The sequence below is a fragment of the Perognathus longimembris genome, chromosome 1 (assembly GCF_023159225.1).
Source record: "Perognathus longimembris pacificus isolate PPM17 chromosome 1, ASM2315922v1, whole genome shotgun sequence".
Lineage (NCBI taxonomy): Eukaryota > Metazoa > Chordata > Mammalia > Rodentia > Heteromyidae > Perognathus > Perognathus longimembris.
Window position 1 is genome coordinate 63,154,067 of NC_063161.1, and position 12,348 is coordinate 63,166,414.

General features: G+C 42.1%; 1 protein-coding gene across 1 annotated transcript; it reads left to right on the forward strand.

Annotated features, from left to right (window-relative positions):
* The first annotated feature begins 6,381 nt into the window (after window positions 1-6,381).
* LOC125366088 (putative Dol-P-Glc:Glc(2)Man(9)GlcNAc(2)-PP-Dol alpha-1,2-glucosyltransferase) lies at window positions 6,382-11,174 on the forward strand. Its single transcript, XM_048366504.1, has 3 exons — window positions 6,382-6,653; window positions 8,035-8,232; window positions 10,000-11,174. The coding sequence occupies exons 1-3, from the start codon at window positions 6,483-6,485 to the stop codon at window positions 11,053-11,055; spliced, it is 1,425 nt and encodes a 474-aa protein (XP_048222461.1). The 5' UTR covers window positions 6,382-6,482; the 3' UTR covers window positions 11,056-11,174.
* The last annotated feature ends 1,174 nt before the right edge of the window (window positions 11,175-12,348 follow it).

The following is a 12,348-nucleotide window of genomic DNA, read 5'->3' on the forward strand; positions in this document are numbered from 1 at the left end:
TTGAGTCAGTATAGATGTTAACTTTCTGACCTGCAGCATGGTAGAGGGCCTGTGTTAGAGCAACCAGCTCCACCTACTGTGAGGTGGTATGGAGTGGGGGTGGTGTAAAAGTTTCACTTCTATGTGTACAGGATAGCTGGTTCTTCCCAGGTAAAGGAAAAGGGGCCTAGGGGTAGGGTGTATGGGCATTGTAAAGAAGGCATCCTTTAGGCCAAAGACTGAAAAGAATGAGCAATTAGGGGAAATATGGGAGAGTAGGGTATAAGAATTGGGCAGAATAGAACATGTTGGAACAATTGCCTGGTTAATTTTTTGGAGATCTTGAAGCAAGCTAAGAGCCATTTGGCTTTTTGACTCCCAGGATTGGGGATTGAGGTATTATGAGGAGAACGGATAGAAGTTAGGAGAGTGGTTGAGAGAAGGTGGAGAATATAGGCTTTAGACCTCGGGGGTAGTGGGGGATAGTGGATATTGGTCTTGGGTTACAAAAGTTGGGGGGGGGAAGGGTTTGGAGTATGGCCTACTGGTAGAGTGCTTGCCTCATATTCATGAAGCCCTGGGTTCGATTCCCCAGCACCCACATATATAGAAACCGGCCCAAAGTGGCGCTGTGGCTCAAGAGGTAGAGTACTAGACTTGAGCAAAAAGAAGCCATGGACAGTGCTCAGGCCCTGAGTCCAAGGCCCAGGACTGGCAAAACAACAACACAAAGTGGTGGCATCTTTAAGAGAAATAAGGACAGGTTGGTGGTGGGAGGCCACAGCAGAGTGTGTGTCACAGATTAGTGGATTTATTCTGCAGCTTCCAAGAGGAGTTTGCCTTAAGAGAGAGATTGCGAATCCAGATTTTGAAGCAAGTAGGCTCAGGAAAGAGACAAGGAATGGTTTAGTGTCTGAGCAAAAGGAATAGGTTTGTTTTAGGTATGCTATAGGATTTTGGGGTAGAGGAAAACAGAAGTTTGCTTGGAGCTGACAGTTTTTTTCTTACAGAATTCAGCTAAAGAGAAAAGTAGTTACAGGAGCCAAGAGAGAAAAGACTTGGGCTATGGAATGCTAATCCCGGATGGCTAGCCTTTAAGAGGGGACCTAGAGGGAATCCCTGGGACCCTGCCTGCATCTTACTTTCAAGGGCACAAGTTGAAGAAATGGAGGTGATGTAATGGTAAATGATCTCTGGTCTGGAGTTCATCAGAGAGAGGGAGAGAGAGAGAGACAGGCAAGAGGAGATGGAGACTGCTACAAGGCAAGGAAAAGTCCCTACTAGAGGGAGCTGGGAGACTTACAGCAGAGAAGGACTTGGTGAGTAAGGCAGGAGAGCAGAGGGGATGGGACTTCAGTGGGGGTCAGAGAATGACTTGGTGGGCAGAATAGGATGAGTGGAGTGGGGGTTCCCTGGAGTGGAGGCAGAGGAGGGCTTGGGTGTAGGTAGGGGAACTCAGACCCCTTGCCATTTCGTCAAAGTGTTTAAATCAGTAAGAGTAAAATTGAAGGTTCGGAATTCAGGCTGAAGGTGGCCATGGTTTACTGAGGCCAGATTGTGGTAGGCAAACAGGTCAGTTTTCTTTGACTGTAAATCAGTCAGCCGAGAGTCTTAAGGTTAGACCACAGGCATGCCATCTCTAGGAGACAATTTGGAAAATTTGGTAGGACTATGGAGCCTGTCCCTCTGCTTCAGGTGTCCCTGAGGCTTTGGGAAGGCAAAGGAAGGATCCTCAAAATTAGGAGAGGGCATCCCCAATGGTCCTAATTAAAGGGTGTCAGAGGGTCAGGAAAGGATGAGATTCCTGGAGTCTCTGGGGACCTTATAGACAAGAAGGTGGGGGACTCCTAGAGTCCCCAGGTCCCTGTCTGGGTGCCTCCCCCACGGACCCTGCTGATTACTTCATCCTGAAGGCTGTTAGGTGGTGGTGGGTGGAGTTTGTTAAATGGTGAAGAGCCTGGAGATCAAAGTCCAGGGACAGGTGAGGGAGAGAGAACAGGGGAGAGATGAGGCCTTTTCTGGGTTTACACAGGGGACCAACAATACCTCAAGGCAGGAATCAATCCTTCACTTAAAAGCCCTGATTTGGATTTTACTGTGCCACTTTCTAGATAACCAATCATTCCTGTTTATCTAAACCTAAAGGGGTTCCTTGACCTGAGACTTCCATAGCTAAGACCCAAAGTCTCCAGGAAAGGAGAAACACTTGTCCCTTGCACCATATTTTTCAAAGATATTTCATACTTTTCAAAAAGAATGTTGTGAGTGCTTTTTTAAAATCTAAAACATTATGAGTTGTTTTTCATTGATATGGTAACATTGGCCCCAAGGTTAGGATTGCATTTTGGAGGTTATTATCTAGAATACTGGCCCAGAATTGAATATTATGCTGTAGCTAGAACTTACTGTTACCTAAAACTGAGTCAACTGTTACTGTGATTATCTGATTTCCAAAGTTTTGGTTCAGCAACAAGTGAAGAGTTCAATCTGAGGCAAGATGTCAGTTGGATTAACACTTCAAAATTAATAAATGTACCAGTGGTGCATGCCTGTAACTCTAGCTGCTCAGGGGATTGAGATTTGAGGATCGTGTTTCAAAAGCAGCCTGGAAAGGAAAGTCTGTGGCACTCTTATCTCCAATTAGCCAGCAAAAGAAACTGAAAGTAGAGCTGTGGTTCAAGTGTTAGAGCACTAGCCTTGAGCATAAAAGTTCAGGGGCAGCAAGCAAGCCCTAAATTCAAGTTCCAGTATCAGCATAAAAGGGGAAAAAAATTCCCCAAATTTAATTAGTTGAATGAAATCTTGGTTTAAAGAGCAGATTTTGGGTAAACATCTACAAATTATCAGTGATGTGGTAATCTCAAAGAATGAATGACAACAACATCATCAATTTGTAAATACTAATGTATTATGGCCAGGTGCTAGTGGATCAGACCTGTAATCCTAGCTACTCAGAAGGCTGAGATCTGGATTGCAGCCAGGGGAAGAAAACCCATGAGATTCTGATCTCCATTTAGCCACCAAAACAACTGAAGTAGAGCTGTGGCTCAAGTAGTGGAGTGTCAACCTAGAAGGAAAAAAAAAAAAAAGCTAAGACACAGTTCCCAGGCTGAGTTCAAGACCCAGTATTGGGGCTCGAAAATAAAATAGTAATTCACTAACAAAACTAGTAGAGTATTCTAGGAAGACCTGTATTAGGTCCATAGAACTTCTTATATTCTTAGATAATGAAGTGATATAGATAATTAATCTGGTGCTATCCTAGCTTTCAACAGCAAAGTATTGCTAATATTGTTCTGTAGTGTTCAATGTAAAACTTTTCTTTTACTGTCCTGTAATGTTCAATGTAAAACTTTTCTGAAGCTGGCCCCTGCTGTAAAGACATGTAGTTGTATTTACTCAACTTGCTTTGAACTTGTTTTGATCACACTTGTAACCCCCTCCACCCCCAACCCTGCCTTGGAGAGTGTCATCCTGTTTTGCCACCTAATTGTTAGATTGTAATATGGAGGTCAGATCTGGCCAGCACCATCATTGGCCACATGGAAAGTTGTACTGGCAAGTTGTACTTTCTAGCATCTTGTCTTGATGGGTGTGCCTGAATTCCTAGAGGAAGAGATGTCCCATCACCCAGGTGATGGGGTGGTCCCAAATCCCTGGAGACAGGGGTGGGCACTTGGCCTATAGGTTACTGAACCTGAGTTTCCTGTGACCCAGCCCCCTGACCTGGCCCTATTTTGGATCAAGCCAGCTCAGGTGCTATTACACCATGCCACATGCCCCCATGTTTGCATCCTGTGTCCTGTCTCCTGGCTCACTTCTCATCACCATGGTGACCCACTTCAGCTCTCCATTGGAGCTGACTTGCTTTGTTGGTATGGTTTTTGTTCTTTCTTCCCTCTCTGGCCTGTTTCCTGATAGTGTTAAGTGTATTTGTGGGCTGCAGGCATTTGTAACAACTGGCTGCCTGCAGACTGCTAATGCTCTAGTAAAAACTCCAAGATTCAATCCTTCAATATGTGGCTTCTCAGATAACTTACGCATATATAACATGATGGTCTCCAGTGAAGATCAAGACTCCCTGACCTGTAGTGACTGACACTTCTTGGAAGTAACCGGTCCCCATTGTTAAGCTAAAGGGGAAATTCCTGTAGTTTGGGGGTCTATAAGCAGCCTTCTGAGATGGCCTGGGACTCCATCTTGAGATCCCGAACTGCAGTTCTGGCATGCCAGTATTTTCTCGCTTAATAAAATACTTTTTAAATTTTTGACTGTCTCATTGCCTGTTAATCCGTGGACCCCACAACGGTAGTAGTTTTCAGTGATGGTTTACAAATCTGAGGATGAATTTGCAGTGGGAGAATGGAGAGAACACTTGGAATCTAAGTTCAATTTGGTTTGGTTTGCTTCTTTGCTTGTTAGCAGTAGGGAGTGAACCCATACTTTCTACTGAGGCAGGAAGCTGGGACCTACAGGATGGATATGCACACCACACCATACACACACACACACACACACACACACACACACACACACACACACACACAGCATGAAGGGACCCATCCTCAGAACTCCCTGAAGTGCCCCTTTTGTAGTTATCATCTCAGTTCTGTGGTTCTCCACATCTAGCACCTATGAGAAGATAACAGACTAATGTGTCTCCAAAGCAGAGGCAGTTTTTCCCATTTGTGATGCTAACTAACCATTTGCTCCAGTTCTTGGCTCAGAGCCTGCAATGCTGTGGCTTGAACTCAAGGTATGGGTGCTAGCTTTCAGCTTTTTACTCAAGGCTGGTGCTCTGCCACTTGAGCCACAGCTACATTTCTGGTTTTTTTGCTGGTTAATTGGAGATAAGAGTCTCGCAACTGTCCTGCCCTGACTGGCTTTGAACTGAGATTTTCAGATATCACTCTCCTGAGTAGGTAGGATCACAAGCATCACAGGAATCCAGTTGTTTGCTTTAATGGTGTACTTTCACTTTAATAAATCAATTTTGTGGTTTTGCAATTGAACTTTTTTCTCAGATCAAATCTTTGATCTCCGGACAAGATCCAGAACCCTCAGCCTACTTATAACACTACTACTTGAACCATACCTCTAGTCACACTTGGCTCATTTTAAAAATTTTTTCAGAAAGGCTCACTGTGGAAGCTTAATATAATTTTAATCTAGTGTTTCCTTCTTTTATTATTGGGGGAATTAAGTAGAGGGAACAGAGAAGTAGGCAGTTACCCTTGAGAAGGCTGAATTGAAAGCGGTTGACTTAGTTTAACCTAAAGAACTTGAGAACCCTATGGCCTTTATCTCAAAAGCCTGACTTTGTTTTTATAAATTGGTGCTAGTCACTCTTCCTGAGTTTGAGAGATTTTTTTAAACAAAACTTTACCAAACAAGTTCATGGTAAAATTACAAGGCATAATTTATTTTTCTTAACATTGTTCAAATAACTCTTCATGTGTGTCCTCAGCTCCAAATCCCAGAATGTAGGAATTGTCTGAAGTCCATATAGCCTACAAAATTCTCCAGCTTTACATAACTATGTGAAACCTACTTTTGAGATTAGATTACTAGTTCATAGTACCACCTATTCAAATGTTCATACTCACATTCAAGTGGAAAAAAACTAGACACTACATTAGGGATATTAATAATAACCCAAATCACATACACAGAGAAGTATTCCTTACCTAAAACACAATGAGATTCTAAAAATTACTTCCTCCAACCCCCAGAGTGTTGAGATATGACTATCAGAATGTAATTTGGATACAAATGTAAGTAAAATCCTCTTTGAGAGGGAGTCCCTACATCTCTAGAAAACAAGTCCTCAAAGTGGTTCTTCCAGATTCTGCGTGGTTGGTAGCACCTCTTCTTTCACTCTCCAAAATTGGTGGAATAAGTTCTTAATTTTGTTGTTGTTGTTTTGTTTTAATGAAGGTTTTGGAAATTGAGGCCATGGTGGGGATGGGGGGGAGAGAAAGAGGGAGAGTGCAGAGGGAGAAAAAAGAGGGAGAGGGAAGGGGAGAAGATATCTCAGAGACAGACACTGAGAGATGGCAAGAGGGGCGGGGGAGAGAGGGAGCAAGAGAGCCGAGAAACGTGAAAAAGAAATTCAGGCGCATTTTTAAGGGTTTGGGGATTGCAAATGTGGGGAAACCTTGCCATCTTCCGGTGAGAGTAGAGCATGACAAAAAAAATAGCTTACCGCTGGGTCGCGTAAGGACTTAATTTTCAAAGCACCAAATCCTACCTCAGCCGCAGTCCAATCCGTGTGCTTTGAGCAATGTGATTGACAGGAAAACCATCCAATAGACTACCGGAGCTCTTCATCTGGACACAGGACCGGGTTCTTCCGGTTCGCGTTCTCCCAGCGTTCTTCGCTTTTCCGGTGGGTCACTGTCTTGTCCGACCGGTCCCGCCTTGCGCGCCGGTTTCGAGCTCGGCGTTTTCCTTGCCCGGGGCCGGGCGGGCCGGTGTTCAGGGCCGGGGCCCGGGAAGCGGGGATGGCGCAGCTTGAGGGCTACTACTTCTCCGCTGCCTTGAGCTGCATCTTTTTAGTGTCGTGCCTCCTCTTCTCTGCTTTCAGCCGGGCGCTGCGGGAGCCCTACATGGACGAGATCTTCCACCTGCCGCAGGCGCAGCGCTACTGCGAGGGCCGCTTCTCCCCTGCGCAGGTGGGGTCCCCACCAGGCCCGGGCCCAGGAAAGCCCGGCCGGCCCCCTAACACGGAACCCTCTCTACCCACCTTAGTCCTCCCCAGGACGGCCCAGCAGGGTCTCCAATTCCGACTCCTCTCCCCTACCCTTTATCCGTAGTCCTCCCCAGGAGGGCCCGACCCAGGGTGGGCCCAGCGGGTCCCTAGCACTGACACCCCCCACCATTATCCTTGGTCCTCCCTAGCTCTGACCCCCTCCCCACCGCTCTTTTATTCATAGCCCTCCCCAGGATGGCCCAAGGAGAGCTAAGCAGTGTCCCTAGTACTGTCAAGCTTTTATCAGCCTTTCCTCCTTAACTGGCCTCGAAGTCGGCCAAAGAGTGGGCGATCATTTTTGTTCCTGTTCTGAGATCTTTGAAGTAGTGCTGAGTGAGTCGATGTAGAGCAGAGCTGGGAAAATTGTCAGCCAGTCAAATTGCATCATTTAAAAAAAAAAAACATATTTGGTAATATGTAGATACAAGCATAAACATGCTTCTTTCTGAAGGCATAGTGTGGCAAGCTAATTAGAAATACAAAGTGTGTTAGCGAAAGACCTGATGTGTTGTGTGTGCTGGTACAGAGACTTGAATTTGGCCTGGGTGCTGTCTCTTAGCTTTTTTGCTCATGGTCAACCATGAGCAAACTTTATCATTTGAGCCAAAGCCCCACTTCTTTTGACTTTTTGATGGCTAATTGGAGATAAGAATCTCACACACATTTTTCTGCTGGGATGGGCTTCAAACCATCCTTAGATTTGAGCCTTCTCAGCTAGGATTACAGGCAGGAGTCACCAGTGCTCCGGGAGAAAGACCTAATTTTAAATCTTAGTGTGGTTATTAGTTTTTGTTACCTTGGAAATTTTCTGAATTTCAAGCAGTAATAATATTTATCAGTAATAACTAATTATGAGCAGGTAGTGGATAATAGTTATCTAATATAGGACACCTGTTACACAATTTAAATGAAAAAACAAGATTTATCATGATTCTGAAATGATACAAGTTAATTTTCTTATGAAATATGCAGTTAAATCTCTGTACAGGTTTCTAAGCTTATAGGAGTTCCATTTGGTTCATTAAACTGGAACCTTTGCAATGTAGTTACCATAGAAATAAGTTTCTATGATTCTTGATACCTTAACCATAACCAACAAATTCAGGGACCAAAATAGTTGGCTATTTTCTTTTTTTTCCAGAGGAGGCATCTAAATAGTCTGGCCTAACTATTGTAACTGTGCCATAGATGAACATTTCAGAATTCTTCTCTGTTGGTACTTAGGGACTTCAGTTTGGTATATTTGTATTCTGTTCACATGGCTTGTTGGTTTTTGTTGAACTGATGACTTTTCATTTTTCAAGTGGGATCCCATGATCACCACACTGCCTGGTCTTTACCTGGTGTCTGTTGGAGTGGTCAAGCCTGCCAGCTGGATCTTCGGATGGTCAGAACATGTTGTCTGCTCCATTGGGATGCTCAGATTTGTCAATCTTCTCTTCAGTGTTGGCAACTTCTATTTACTCTATCTGCTTTTCCGAAAAGTCCAACCCAGAAACAAGGTATGTTTCAAAATAATTACAAGTTTCTGTGTCGTTGGGTCCACAATTTATGAATTAGTTTTATGCAATTTGGAGAAAAAATGTCTAAAACATTTGAGTATAACTTGAGAAGAAATTTTATATTTAAATATAGGATAACGGTTCATAAACTTAGAGGTTTGCTAATGAATCAATCTAGTTAAATAGTTAATGAGCAGTACACTAGGTATAGTCACAGAGATAGATGACTAAGGCTTTTCTTTTCAGAATGGACTTTACCTGAGAGATTTTAATGTGATTTAATAATGCATACCCTGGGGCTGGGGATCTGGCCTACTGGCAAGAGTGCTTGCCTCGTTTACATGAGGCCCTGGGTTTGGTTCCCCAGCACCACATATTCAGAAAATGGCCAGAAGTGGCGCTGTGGCTCAAGTGGCAGAGTGCTAGCCTTGAGCAAGAAGAAGCCAGGGACAGTGCTCAGACCCTGAGTCCAAGCCCCAGGACTGGCAAAAAAAAAAATAATAATAATAATAATAATAATGCATACCCTGGAGGTGGATTACTGAACATGCAACTCTCCTCCTGCTGCTACTCTGAGTTACTTTGTTGGCTTGCCCCTTTGTGAAGCTATGTCTTCATTTACTAAATAGGAACAATAATAGGGTTTATGTCACTGAATTGTTACAGAAAGTAAAAGAACAAGAGGAAAGTCCTTAGGAGTACTTCATATATATAGTAAAGATGCAATGAGTATTAATGGTAATAATAATCTTAACTAAAAGAGTATATTTCAGTAGTTTCAATTTTGACAAGGAGCATAAGATGCTATGAGGTTATAAAACATTCAAGGAAAGAGCACAGGAGCATGCATTGAAGCTTGCCTCAGAGGACAGGAAGTGATTTGGCTTTGGGAAGTGAGACAGCTGGGTATAGTGGCATGCTTCCATCTTCCCCAGGGACAAAGGGAAGTACAAGTAGGACAATTGAAACTTGGGCTGGCCTGGCTATAAAGGGAAAAGCCCTAACTTGAAAATAACCAAGGCAGAAAGAGGTTAGAATTGTGGCTCAGGTGGTAGAGTGCCTACTTGCCTGCCTGCCTCCCTGCCTAGCAAGCATGAGGTCCTTAGTTTAATCCCTAGTACCACATATGCACAATTATGAATTACAGAGTATTAAGCCAGAAAAGTACATAAAGGTGACATTACTAATGTCCTGTGTGCCATAAAAAAGACACTGATCTTTATGTCAAATAATCAATGAAGAGACCTTAATTTTAATCGAGGAAACACTGTGGTCTAATTCTATGCATTAGATTAAGGATACAGTTGGAAGTAGATAAAAACACTGCCTAGAGTAGTGTAAATTTGTGTGGGCATTTACATTTTCTCCAGTGGAGAGTTTTAAGGGGATAGCTGTACAGGAACTTGCTTCTTGGAGGTGCTCAGGGGAATGGGGTCATGTGCACTTGTTTATCTGTGTTCCCTGTAGGACTAACTACAGTGTTCTTCCCCTAGGAGGTTTTAAGTGATTTAAAATATCTTAAGCTATAAGACATTTGGCACAACAAGTATTGTTTTAGTGGCTTTCCAGCTGGTAAACATAACCGAAAAGTGCATAGAAGTATTCCTATAACTGGGTTTGCAAAGCTAGAAATGAGATGTAGATTGGACAGTTTTATTTTAATAAGACTATAGTAGTTTTTAAATAAATGTCTTCAATAATTCATGATAGTGTATGTGTTATGAAAATTTTAACTGCTGTGGTTTTTTTTTCTTTCCCCCCTCCAAGGCTATGTCAAGTATCCAAAGAATTTTGTCAACATTAACACTAGCAGTATTTCCAATACTCTATTTTTTTAACTTCCTTTATTACACAGATGCAGGATCTGTGTTCTTTACTCTTTTTGCCTATTTGATGTGTCTTTATGGAAACCATAAAACTTCAGCCTTGCTTGGATTTTGTGGCTTCATGTTTCGCCAAACAAATGTCATCTGGGTTGTCTTCTGTGCAGGACACATAATTGCACATAAGTTGACTGAAGCTTGGAAAACTGAGCTACAGAAGAAGAAGGATGAAAGACTTCCTCCTATTAAAGGACCACTTTCTGAATTCAGCAAAGTCCTTCAGTTTCTGTTGGTGTATGCCATATCATTTAAGAACCTGAGTGTGCTCTTCTTACTAACGTGGCCCTACATCCTTCTAGTGTTTGTGTTCTGTACCTTCATCGTAGTGAATGGAGGAATTGTTATTGGGGACCGTAGTAATCATGAAGCCTGTCTTCATTTTCCCCAGTTATTCTACTTTCTCTCCTTTACTCTCCTCTTTTCCTTCCCACACTTACTGTCTCCTACCAAAATTAAGGTGTTTCTTTGTTTAGTGTGGAAACGGAGGGTTCAGTTTGCTCTGATTACTTTAGTCTCAGTATTTTTTGTGTGGAAGTTCACTTATGTTCATCAGTACCTGCTAGCAGACAATCGACATTACACATTTTATGTATGGAAAAGAGTTTTTCAAAGATATGAAGTTGTAAAATATTTGTTAGTACCAATGTATATATTTGCTGGTTGGACTATAGCTGACTCTTTGAGATCTAAATCAGTTTTCTGGAATTTAATGTTTTTTGTATGCTTGGTCACTTCGACAGTTCCTCAGAAACTTCTAGAATTCCGTTACTTCATTTTACCTTACATTATTTATAGACTTAACATACCTCTACCATCTATACCCAGACTTGTTTGTGAACTGGGCTTCTATGCAGTTGTTAATTTTATGACGTTTTATATCTTTCTGAATAAGACTTTTCACTGGCCAGATAATCAGGACATTCAAAGGTTTATGTGGTAATGTCAAGGATGTTAAGCACACATAACAAATACAAAGTAATAAGTTATAAAGAGCTGAGAAACATTTTAGACCTACCTGAAAAGCCTGAATAATTGGAAAATAAAATTGTTTACAATTATCTCATTTTATCTCTGATACTGCTAACTACTCCAAAAAGTTGGAAACTTTTTATATGCACAAGTTTAGGAAATTGAGTATGTCTCATAGCACTGGATCTAATGTAACCAGTTCTCTTCAAAAGGAATCCTGCAATGTTTCTGATGGAAAAGTTGTTTAACATATTTGGTCAATATAATTTCAATCATAAGTTAGAATAGATTTGCATGCATAGTAAAATATAAACCAGAAGCTCATTATGTTTAGGAATCAAGTTGGGAGTTTTTATTTAAAATCTAGAAATGATGAAACTGTTCCACTAATTCCTAATATGAACTGTATAAAGGCCAAAGATTAGTGACGTAGTGTTGATTATATATCTTAAAGAGATTTTCTTTCTGAAATAGTATTACTGTGTGAGTTAAGGCTGCTGTGAAAAAATGTAATACAACTTGATGGCTTAACAAAAACTTCCAACTTCTCAGCCAGGCACCTGTGGTTAACACTGTAATCCTAGCTACTCCAGAGGCTATGATCTGAAGATCACAGTTCAAAGCCAACCCAGCCAGGAAAGTCTATGAGACTCCAACTAACCACCCAAATGCTGGAAGTGGAGCTGTGGCTCACATACTGACTTGCCAGCCTTGAGTGAAACAACAACAAAAAAAAAAAACCCAGCTCAGAGTCAGCGCCCAGTTCCTGTGCTGAAGCCCTTGGGCTGGCAGGCACACACAGAGTTCCCAGAGTCTCGTCCAGCTAATGTTCTGTGTGGCTGGCTTTGAGTTTGGACAGACACATCACTCCACTTTGCTTCTACCTTCACATGGTCTTCCATGTTTTCTTTCTCTTAATAGGACAGTGCCATTGAGTTTGAGGCCCATTCTAGTCCTGGGCCTCCTGTAATCTCATCTGGAGATCCTTTATACAAAGACCTCTTCCCAAGTAAAGTTATGTTCACAGTTTCACAGTATGTATCTTTTTGTGGAGCAAAAAATGTTTTAGGATAAACCTAGGAGGTTAGGAGATGGTATCTTTGCTAAGATTTTTTTTTTTAAGTTTTAGGGGGGATTTATTTTAGTATAACATGTAAAGTAAAGCAAAAAAGAAACATTTCCCATTCCCCATGCGGGAAATGGGAGTCAAGGTCTTTTAAATTTTGTCTTAACTGAGAGGTTCAAAACAAGTGACTGAGGTTAT